The sequence below is a fragment of the Anser brachyrhynchus genome (genome assembly GCF_964034855.1).
Source record: "Anser brachyrhynchus genome assembly, chromosome: 18".
NCBI lineage: Eukaryota > Metazoa > Chordata > Aves > Anseriformes > Anatidae > Anser > Anser brachyrhynchus.
In genome coordinates this window covers 9234628-9246807 of record NC_137711.1, presented here as the reverse complement: position 1 = coordinate 9246807, position 12180 = coordinate 9234628, and the positions used below count along the sequence as shown (strand labels likewise).

The 12180-nt window shown below is 38.8% G+C and overlaps 1 protein-coding gene across 2 annotated transcripts in view; it reads left to right on the top strand.

Moving 5' to 3' along the window:
- Positions 1–12180, top strand: part of OGFOD3 (2-oxoglutarate and iron dependent oxygenase domain containing 3) — a 44405-nt gene that overhangs the window by 15045 nt on the left and 17180 nt on the right. For both annotated transcript variants that reach the window (XM_080560713.1, XM_080560714.1), the window contains exons 4-6: positions 167–231; positions 867–923; positions 7285–7438. In XM_080560713.1, coding sequence (XP_080416839.1) covers positions 167–231; positions 867–923; positions 7285–7438 — 276 coding nt within the window. The remainder of the gene's footprint in view (positions 1–166; positions 232–866; positions 924–7284; positions 7439–12180) is intronic.

Genomic DNA, 12180 nt, shown 5'->3' with positions numbered 1-12180 from the left:
AGTAAGCATTAATATTTTGGACCTGAAAGCTAGAAACTAATAGTTTTGCTTGGGAGTGTATGGAAAATGAGAGCCAACTTGGGATATTTCTTGAAGGTCAATGATATATAATGATAAAACCTTCTCACGCTTCTTCCTCTTTTTTAACTTTTGTTTCCTTTCCCAGGCATCAATTTTGGACTTGCATTCTGGAGCTCTTTCACTGGGGAAGCATTTTGTTAATCTGTACAGGTAAAGTTGGGCTGTGACTTGCTGCCATTGTTATCCTGCAACTTCAGTACTCTGTGCCTTTTCAGATTTCTCAAGCCTTGTGGACTGGGGTTAGGAATGACCAGCTGTAGAACTGGTTAGGTTCATCACAGTTTCCATGGCTAGTTGAAAAGCTTTTGTGGCATGAAAACTTGAAATACCTTATGTTGAACTGGGCTCTTTGAAAGCTACTGTTACCTTTATTTTTAGAGTTCTTCTTGCACCAGCAAATAATATGTTTGGTGATTCTTCTAGGTGGATATTCCCTCCCTACCTTTACAGTTACAGTCTATAGATTGTCAGCAGTGGAAGAAATCAAGTAATCTATACTTGTTTTTAAAAATCTGAATCCACGTGCTTGTTTCATGAAGTGTGAGGGGACATTTTTCATGCTTGGGGAATTCTGCTATCAGTTGCTGTATATTGATCCCTTAATCTTTTAATATTTGATCTTTGAGCAATGCTTTGGGAATTTCACAAACATTTGTAGGATTTTTGAGTTGTGTTTTAATACGTGGGTTGTGGGTAAAGCACAGATGGGGAGAGAATCCAGCTTGGTATGACTTGGGCAGTGTGATTCAGCAATGCCCATTTTAGTATGTTGATTCATTTTTCAGGTACTTTGGGGACAAAATTCAAGACATCTTCACAGAAGAGGATTTTGCATTATATCGGTAAAAAATTTGAATAACTGTAGGATGAACTACAAAATACAACTTGTTTTTTGTGGAGTGTAAGCTGAGAGGGGCTTGTCTTATGTGATGGATTCAGAGTTGCAATTGAACTTGTAGCTCTAAGTAGTAATCTCTGAGAATTACAATGTCTTAAGTTTAAAGCAGTTGGTGTTATTTAGCTCCATCACCAATGTCAGACTAATATTGACGGTGTAAATGGAATCCGATGATGGCCTCACCCCATGTTTCACTTGCAGCCTGAGGGGTTGATGGTTGATGCCCAGTTTTAGCATTTGCCAACCCTGCAGACCTGCAAGCGAAGAGAGCTGCTTATCTGAGTTCTTCGGTTGTTTGCTGGAACACGTCAGCTGAGATGCAAAATACTTTAACTGGTATTTCACATCTGTTATCCAAGAGATGTTGCATTAGATGATAAAGACAGTCCTATGCTATTATCACATCAGGAACTTGTTTTTTTGGGGGCGAAGTGTAGCAAAACATTAAAAATGCTAAAGCAGGAAGTGGAAGGACTTCAAATTACTAATGTTCTGGCTTGAAAAGCGGAGCATACTTTCCCCCTAAGAAGCCAGAATATGAAGTAGCGTTATAATGTAATAGCTTTGGCATCTGATACTTTTAGCTTTCCTGTAGACCTGCTCATATACTTAACGAAGACAACAAACAGAACGAGTTCCATGTGTCTGAAGGTGTGTCGCCAGAGTTTAGGAACAAGTATTCTTTGTTGACTAGACACAATAAATCTTTAGTTAAGCATTTCAGTTGCTTTCTCATAATTTAAAACATACCTGGCTTGAACATCTTAAAGTCTAAAGTTAAAGTTTTTTTGCCGTTTTTGTCCTTTTTTCTTGCCTTCGTGAAGGAATCTGACCTCCCTCTAGTGGTGGAAGTAGTATGAAGTATCCAAATACGTTAATGGATAGGTATATTCCATACACCCAGCATATCTTATTCATTTTATTAGTTATAGTAATTTTGTCTTAAATAGTAACCAAATACAGTTTATTTTTGTTACTTAGCCTAAACATTTTTAAATACCGTTATGTTTATAGATGACCATTGTTCAAATGTGTTTACTTCTGTCCCACAACTCATCAGGAAAATGTGACACTGACTATTACTGAACTTCAAATGCGTAAAGAAAAATAGTCTCTGCCTCACCAAGATAGTGGGGAGTAATGTGAAAATAATAGTCTTTGTGCTGCCTGCTGTTCTACAGAAGATCGAAGAATCTGCAGAAATAATGCAAGTGTATGGGGAGGTGGTGTCTTACTGCAGAATATTTATGTATTTCACATGAACAGAAATTCATATGAGTTATGGAAACATCGAACATTTCTGACCCTTATATTGTGGGGTGAGAGTACTGCTAGGGAAAATCAGTATTCCATTGGTTTTGCATGCCAATGTAGGGGATGTTTCAGACTGCTGGATATGAATCCCATACAACGTATATTAAATGCTTTTGTTCATATTAATGGCAGTGCTTAACACAGACTGTAGTGCCTTATGTCTTTCATGAATGATTTTATGCTATTCTTGGGAGCATTTATCTTCATTACTTTTATTTACCTACCAAGGTCTGTTTAAAAATACACTCTTGAGAGATATAACTAGTTGTAATTCATGTCTGAGTATTACTGATTGCAACAATAACAAATCCGAGTAGGCATTCTTAGCCAGGAGGCTGGTTTCTAAACTGTCTGTGTCAGAATTATGTTGCTTCAGAATCAATTATGCTTTCTAGGCTGATGCTTTATCCTCCACCTGACAAGCATATTACAGCAATTCCTCTTGTTTCACATAATAGATGCATCTTTATCCAGAAGAGAGACCTTTAAATCTGCGTGCTTGTTTTAAAGGTTGTGACTTCAGCAGAAAATGCCATCATCAAAGATTTATTCCAAAAACTTTATAACTTATTAAGGCACAGACATGGAATGAGCAGAAGGGGAACTAATAGTTCTCTTTCTCCCTTTATTCATTTTGCACATTTGACTTCTGCTGGAACTTTCTGGATATAGAAGGGCATCACGTTGCCTGCTTCTGCTGCCTTTGGTGCTTTTCACTGGGAACAGGGCAGAGACATGGACAGTGGGCTAGGGAAGTTGGGTGGTTTCACAGAGCTTTGTGAATGTTCCTGTCTCCATGCTTGAAATCTTCCTTTCCACAGTGACTCTTTTTGCTGGTCTGACAGAGCTTGTATCTTGCAGAAATTTTCATGTGACACTTCTTGTTCTTTTTCTCAGTCCTTGCTTATGTAGCTGCTGGTATGTTAATCTGGAAGCTCCACAGTCTAGTGAACATCCTTTCTCCTAGGTTCTATGTTCTCCTATACTTCTAAGTACTTTATTGGCTGTTCTTCTTTTTTTGTTCTTCCAGATTGCTCTGATTACAAAACAGATTTTGTACACCACTTTTATACAAGGTGATCATATGCTGTTCTTAGTGAGTGTTCTGCTTTTCCCCAAGCCTGACTGTGCATTTTGATATCCTCCAGTGACTCTGTGAAAATGTACGATTGCTGCTGACAAGTTTTGGGAGGAGTTAATTTTTCTTTACTTAACTGTTGACTGGATTCGGTACTCATATAGTTATCACCATAGCAGAGCTCTGTATAGTACATCCGATCAGAACCAGGTTAGACCCTCAGCAGTTTGAATGGCAACAGTGTTTATGAAAATGAATGTTTACATTCTTATCGCACTGGGCTCATTCATTGCTTCCTTGATAGTGCTTTCTGAACCGAAATTTGCCTTAGCCTGTTTTGCCAAGGCTGAAGAGAAGAGTTAAGAGAGCTAAGAGTTAAGAGTTAAGAGAGCTAAGAAGAGTGACTTTATTAGCACTTTTGAAAACGACTATATGCAGTATTTGGCATAAACTGGGCACAGAATGAGTTGAAGTACATAGATGCATATGTTTGGATACATGCTCTGTAGTAGTTTAGGGAAAATTTTGATCTCTAAACAAAGATGTGTCTTTGCTTATACAGCAAAGTAAACATTTGATTCCCATTTCATTCCGTGCAGAAAGACACGAGATGCCTTATGGAGTATGATGCAGAGTTCGTGTTTGCACTGATAAGTCTGTCAACCTGCTAATGACTCCTGTGGTGGGGTAAATGTGGCTGTGTGAAATGAAGGGCAGGCAAAGCTGTCGGAAAGCACCCTGCAAAGCTTATGTTCCACGGCACAGTTAACTTTGCCTTTGGCATTTAACTTGTAAGAGGATGGTTTTTTTACTTTTTTTACTTTAACTAGAAGCTCAGATCTCCATGTCATTAATTGCAATAGTGTGATGCAATGTTTCCCAGTCAGATCACTGTTCTGCACTTTAATCCCCCACCCCCATTAAGTATTAAGTTCATTATGTTACTTTTTAAAACTTGTTTTGAATTGCAGCTGCTTACATTTGACGAAATGAGAACTCCTGCTGGCAATTCACAGGCAATGAGGAACCGTCTTCCTTTGCATCTTTTAATTTTTTTTTTTATCTTATAGGATCTACATCCTTTTTTTTTTTTTGTCTCATCCCACACTATTAGAAAGTGAGTATTAAACACCCTACATGCAGAAATAACATCCGTGAGCTGGCTCAACTAGGAATTTCCTGGAGTTTCGCTGTATTTTGAGCAGTATGATATGTACTAAGCAGGAAAAAGCATTTAGACACTCAAAGGTATTGCTGTTTGGAGCTTATTTCCAGTAAATTTTTGCAATATGGGTTATTTGTTCAAGTATCAGTGGAGATCTGCAGTTTATTCAATACTGGAAGCCAGTAGCACACAGGGCAATAAGAGGCCAGCAGTGTGCATCCACACTCAGAGGCTAGCTACGTGGTCATTGCTAGGTCAGCAGAAGGCAGGTGCTTCCCCAAGACTAGGATAAAAGCGAAATCTATGCTGTTAAACCTGTCACCTCAACTACTTCATTACTTTTCTCCCCATTTCCCTTGCCTGCTTAATTTATCAACAGGAAACAAGTTTCTTTAGAAGGATGTGCTAACTTTCTCTTTGTGGCATGCTTCAACTTTGAGCTTGTTTTCCTCTTCTTCTGATAACCCACTGGCCAGTCCAAACCAGCTAGGCTTTTGGTGGTTGTTTTTGTGTGTCAGGAGACAAAAATGTTGTGTTGAGGAGAGCTTTGTTTCCTGCTTGGTTTGCAAAACATCCAGTCTTGCCTGAAGCTGTTGCACGTCTCAAAGAGGAGTGCGGCTTTAGCACGGAGCCTTATAAACACCAGGCAGCAAATCTTAATAGAAAGTGTTTGAAAGTGGGAAAGGAATCAACCTAAAAGAGGAAGCGGTATTGCTTAATGAGCAGTACAACGGCTGGAGATTTAAAGCTGTGTCAGGACTGTGGCACAGCTACTTGCAGATATATTCCAGCTGGCTGATGCTCCTGGCCACCCGGTGTCAGAGCTGGGGAACAGACTTCTTCAGTATTTGCGGGTTAGTCTATTAATTCTTCCGTTGGGCTGTTCAAAGTGCCTGATTCCTCCAAATTCATGGTGAAGTGAAATGAGTAGCTATGTCTGATGCTTTTTGGGAAGCATAAGGCAGCCTCTGTTGAAGTCCTACTTCTTGGAGGGAAGACAGAAAGATCAGATGCCCACAGGCATGAGAGGAAGGACCGGGGACCACAGATCCTTTCCTGATGTCAGTTGTACAAAACTCTGCCATTTTGTAGCTCTCAACTTGAAACCTCAATTTTTGCATCTGTGTAAATACCTGAAAATCTCATCTCTAAATTTAATGGTTTTCATATTTCACAGCTAAAACAGTTTGAATTGACCCCTGAAAACTTAACGTTTTGTAACCTGTCTTATTTTAAGACAAGTTAAAAATCCAAACTGTATGTCTGTTATTGATTATTTTTTGCTGGGGACAAGCTGTGAACAGGATGAGTAATTAAGCCTTTTTTTGGTCCTTGTCTTTAAAAGGTGCCTTTCACAGTCCAACACTTAGGTCTGGTTTTTAGTTCTGTCACTTCTTGTTAGTCACTGTTTGAATTCCCCAGGGGAATACTTGGGAAATGGTTTCTTGTAAATTGTGCCGAAGTTCAGTACAATCCAGCAGAGAAATGTCTGACACAGAAAGATGCAAAACTAGTAACGTAATTCCATCAAAACTTCAGAAGAGTGTTTACTCCAAGTATCTCGTTCTTGTGTGCTTTTGAAGCACTTGGGAAGGAAGAAAAGGAAGACTAATACAACAGCTAAGGATGTGGTAAATTGGGAGAAAACAGTCCATTAAGGCTTTATGGAACACAGAGGATTAGATTTTAAAATAAAACATTTTCATTTTATCTCACTGTGTTATTGCATTTTCTGTTGCTGCTGTTTTAATTTCCTCCGAGTTAAATACTAGCTGTGTGTGTTTACTGGTGGGATTTGCCAGTGATTTTGCGACTCATCAGGAAGTCCTTTCCCTTTAAAAGCTGAACTTTAAAATTGACTGAACTAAAGCTGACGCAGTGATGGCCCTAGTCTAGGTCTGTATGCAGTTTTCTGTCCTGAAAGACAACATAGGATGCTGCTATATAAGCAGTTCTCTGCAGTGAAGCATGTGTGATTATTAATCTTCTATTTTTATGATCTTAAAAACAACAACAAAAAAAATCCAGCGGAACAAAAACCCGTTCTTTTCCCTGTGCTTTCTGAGAGAAACACAGGAATAGCCAAGGTAGAGATACCTTGGTTGAAACTTTCAGAATAATTGGGAAAAACGTCTTGGTATTCCTTTTTAATAAAAATCTGGTTATGATATCAATGAATACGTTGGCCTAGAACCCCGAATTCATGGGCCTGAGACTTCATCTGTTAGTTTAAAGCTATCCTAAAAGTAGTTGAAGGTGCTTCCCAAGAGGCAGCCCTTTATGAACATACACATTTCCAGTCATCTGCTTTGGATTAAAAATATGTATGTAAACTAACTTAATCTCTTTGATTTTTCACTAGTTAATAAACACTGTGATAGAATTCCATCGGAAAACACACTGGTTACACAAAGAAATTTTAAAATCTAGGCCACAGGAGACAAATAGTTCCTTTTTCTTAAGATTTTGAAAATAATGATGATAATAAAAAGAGGACAAAACAACAAAAAACACTGCAGATTCTTTTTTTCTTTGCTATACTAGATATTAGTCATTTAAGGCAACGTAAGGGGGAGAGTATGGGTATACATTTCTCTTGATTTACTCTCTGAGGAGGAAGCTTAGCTCTGAGGAAGCAGTAACAGTGAATGAAGGAGAATGCAGAAGAATCAGGAGAGGCGCATCGCTGTTTAAATGGGGCCTCTACACTGTTTCAACATTTAGCGTGCTGCGTTGTGTTCTTTGCAGTGATGTGAGACGGAGAATTCAAGAAAAGATTGCTCAGGTGTTCGGAATCAGCTCTTCCGCCATGTACCTGACTAAGCCAACGTTCTTCTCTCGAATAAACAGCAGTGAAGCCAAGACAACGCACGATGAATACTGGCACCCCCACATCGACAAGGTAAGCGGGAGGCTGGGATGGGTTGCAAATGTTTCCAGTTATTAACAGATCACTTTGAAGTTATTTTGCATTAAACAATTAGTCAGGCATGTTTGAAAACTGGAGCTTGTAAAAATCCTTCAGGAGCGGAACCTAATGGAAAGATAAGTGAATTTTAGAAGGATAGGCTAGGACCATTCCTTTTTCTCTTATATTCTGTACCTTAGTTTTGTTCTTTAGGGCTGTTAGAATTAATAAATTTTGTGAATGACTACTCAGAAATTGCTGTTTTGTCAAAAGCTGATTAAGCTGACCTGCACCTATGGAGTCTTCCAGTTCCATCAAAGCTATGTTTCCAACTGGAGTGTTGCTCTTTCAGCCAGGTCTAGCAGGAACTGTTTCAAAGGTGCTAAATCGGTCATTGTGACTTGATCTGTGTCTTCTGATAGATGCTTGGCATTTACATTTCAGTTATGTATAAATGGAGGGTTTTGTTCGTTTTCAGTGCACGTTCTGTGAGTATAGGTTCTTCATAGTTTTTCACACTTTCAAAGAATCAAATTTCACTGCATAAAGCAGGAAACTTCAATAGCTCATGGGTATCTTTGTTTTTTTTTAAAGTCTCAAAAAGCGTATTTTAGAATTTAAGACTGATTTATTACTGTAATGTGTTTTTTGTCTGCACAAGTTGGTTTGCCAATGTTCTCATACTTTCTTTACTCTTCTTAACATGTGTTTTGCATTGGTAAATGAATAAGCTAGTTGGATAACCTTGCAATTAAGTGTTTCTACCTAAGTCTCTCCTGTACACATTATTTTGTCGTTTAGAAGTAAATCTGTTTTCATGACGAGAATTTGTTTCCTTTGTGCAAGCTGCTTCTCTGTTACGGCATCCTGACAGTGCCTGTACGTGATGAACAGGGGGCTAGATGTTTTGCTGGTTTTATCCATCAGTTTGTCCACATTTTGTTTATCTGCTCCCTAAACAGCCTGCCACGTAATTTACCAACTGATTAGCTTTGGCTTTTTCTAACACCCTCCACCCTCCTCCAGTTTCAAAACAACAACAACAAAAAAACACCCACTAAATGTGGTCTCTCAAATCTGCTGTGCGTTACCTAAACCGTATTAGTTTCTACAGTGAACAGTTGTGTAGTCTGATTTCACAGTAGTGAAGGATTATTGTCACAGTTGGGACAGTTACAAAACACCTTGTTCATGATCATGTAGAATTTGATGCCCCCAAAATCACATACCTGTTCTAAAATATGAAAATTTGGCATGCTAGATTTCAAGGTATTTTCTGAGGGAAGTATAGTTTAGATTATACTGCAGAAGTTAAAACTATAGCCTGTCCTATTTATTATGTATAGGTAGTTTGAACACTTTTTCATTTCTGTAGCGGCTGACTTCAACAGGAAGCTCACTACTGGGAAAGGTAAAGCATTCAGACTGTTGAAGTGTTTTTGTCTGCACCTTAAACTTACGTTCCGTGTTTGAAATATGTTTTAATGTTATTTTCATTTGTGCTCTTGAAAAGCATCCTTACAGTGAGGATTGCATATGAACATGCCAATGCTGGGCCACTGTCTGCGCTGTCCAGACAGCATTATATGCTAGGCTGGAAGCCTTATGTGGGTCCCACTTGTGTGGATCAGTTCCTTTTATTTTGGAGGGAGGGGTGGGGGCACAAAGGAACAGAACTTTCCAGACCACAACTATGGTGAACAGTATTCATGGGTACAGTGGTACAGTCTCTGTACAGTCTCATGTACAGAGACCTAGAGCAGATTTCTTGTAAGTGCTTCTTGAGCTCATGACGTGGTGGTCCAATTCTCACTCTTTGGTCTTCACATGGAGCAAGTGCTGTCAGCGGTGCCAAGTGTTGAAGCGAGATGGACCGTTCACCGTGGGCTGGGATCATTCTTGTAGAAACTGCCTCAGCTCAGTGGTTCGTCCCTTCTCTGGGATAAGGGACTTCAGCTATTGCCAGCTAATGTACATATATCTGTGGTTTAAATGATAGCAGTTTGCACTGGGTAGTAGAAAATGGTTTGAACCAGGCTAATGGAGCCCTAAATAGGGTCTGACAGGGAGGCATCCTCAGTCCTGTTCACTTCATGTCCATCGTGAAAGTCCTAATTACATCATCTTGTATCATTGCTACTGGATATTGGTCTTCACTTCTGGTACATCGTTCACTTGAAGTGGTATCAGAGGATTAATTTGAATCCTTTCCTTGCTGCACAAACAAGCCTCTAATCTCTCTGTCTGCTCTTATTCCCCTTAAGTACAATTGGAACGGAGCTATCTGTGGATGCAGCATTCCCTTATGTGTTTACTGATCATGGCTTCCAGAAAAAGTTACAGTATGTGTTGAATATATAGGTCTGCATATAATTTTAACCTACTGTAGATGTACATATATATTATATAATGTACATCTACATTGTACATATATATATGTAACATACATATATAAAATGTCTATCTATATTGGGTGTTTAGAAAGAGGTAAAAAATAATTATATAGAGCTGGTCAGGTTATACAGCATTTAGAATTCAAAGCTCTGCAGGAGACTGAATTCAAACAGGAAGGTCAGTAGGTCAGAAAATATTTCAGGGAAGGCTAAATAGGATAGACCGGTTATTGCTTCCCAGCGTATCTTCAGTGCAGCCAGTCTGCCTGGTGTTTTAGTTTTTGCAGTTGAGAACACAAACCAAGTTTCGTTCATTTTCACTGCAGCTGAAAACAAGGAAAAAGTGCCCCTATTGATCTGCAGTAAGAATTACTGTACAAAGAAGTGCCGTAGTATTTCTGTGTGGCCCCCGGAACAATCATGAATACTCGATGTTGAAGAAAGATCGATAGAACTCGGGATGTTGAAACTTTTGCCAGTTAGTTGGATGCTTTTGTGTATTCCTGTGTAATAATTAAACAGTGAGGACTGCTGCTACAAGACTTCAGCTTTTTTTCTCCTCTTTACAAAAGAAAGGTAAAATCAAGTCTTTGAAAAATGAATCTGACACATTTTTGTTTCAAAGCCTGATGCTGTTGGTTCAAAGATACAGGCTCCTTGGAGCACTTGAGAACATTCTACGTTTTCCCCTGAATTGCTGAGTATATTGCAATTACGTTTCTCTATCTGAATATCTTTGGTTTGGAATATTTTAACTGCATAACGGAACATCACAGTTCTATTATGTGTGTATGCGATTGAATTTTTTTTTTCCCCCTAAAATTTATTCGGTTTTTAGTTACATGGAAATGGAAACCCTTAAATCACCCAAATGAATCATTTAATCTTGTTGAATTTATAAGCAAGGCAGATCGAATAGAGTGTTGTCTTAAGATGTGGAATTTCATCTTGGATGGAATTTGTTTGGAGCTGGATCTTTCAAATGTCAAATGCCTGATTTATAATGGAATTGTTGTTGCACACTCAACCCTGACAGCAGAATAGCCTTATAATGTTCTCTAAGAGAGGTAATGCGGGACTGGAAGAGTTCTGCAGTCCCAAGGGAAGGATCCTGCCATTCTTCACAGACTTGTCAGGCTCCGCCACAGAATTGGCTTTGTTTTGTTTACCTTGAATTTCTCCTACTGAAAAATCTATTCCAGGACTTCGGCGCAATTTTTCTTTAGTTTTTAGCTTAGACTTACACGTACTCAGTTTATACCTATTTCGGTTTGCATGAACCCTGGCTTTTACATTAAGAAGACCCCCCCCCCCGTGTTCCACTTCCTCCTATCCCCATATAGGCAGCATTCATATCCCTTTTCAGCCTTTCTAGCCTGAAGTAGAACAAGCTGAGCCTTAAGCTAACTGGAGGTTTAGTGGTGAAGTGGTGAAGGTGATAGCTTTGCAAAGCTGGTTGCAGGAGGAGGGCTGTAGACTGGCTGTTCTGAGGTGCTGCTGTAGCACGTGCTCATTAATTCACATTTACTGTCTTATATTGCTGATAAGGTTTGGGTAAATATAGGGACAAGGGTATCACCAAAACATTTCTCATTCTTTTGATTTGGACTGTGCAGTGCTGCTTATTGCTGGATTTGGATTTTTTTTTTTTTTTTAAGCTTGTATGGTCATAATAACAAAATGAGTAAGAATGAAAATGTCTTCCTATCCCATCTGTAGCTGTGCTCTCTTACAGAATAACGTGTACAACTGTGTTGAGCGAAAATTTAACTGGCGCTAATGAATGTAACTTTTTTTGTTTAAAAAAAAGGAAAATAATTAGAGAACTTCAGTGTTTGGAAGTAGCACTTACCTCTAACAGTCACCAGGTCAGACAAAACACTCTGCTAATGCAGTATATTTATGCAGTACTTCTGTGCTGCACATTTTGCTTTGACAGTGTAAAGCAGAGCTTCATTGAGTTGTGATATACTGTAAAGAAATTGGAGAATACAGCCATCGATTCTTAAGTATGTTTTTGATTGTAGGTGACCTAGGTATGAAAAGGAAATATTTTCAGCTCAGCGTTAAACACTTAAAACTCAGAGTGAAGCTATGCAATATATACCATTTCTTTTCCCCATCTTCAACGTTCATATTAAGGCAAATAAATAATACTCTAACAGGAATGAAAATCAGTCTGTTATACTTAAAAACGTGGTGTTTGTTCTGCAGGCTGACAGGCAGCAAAGACTTTGAAAGCCATGTGTGAAGGTTTTAAAAACAAAAAAAACAAAGCCTGTATGGAAAGGAGTAGGTGTTCCTCCAGCGAAGGTGTATTTATTGGGAAGGTCTGATTCACTG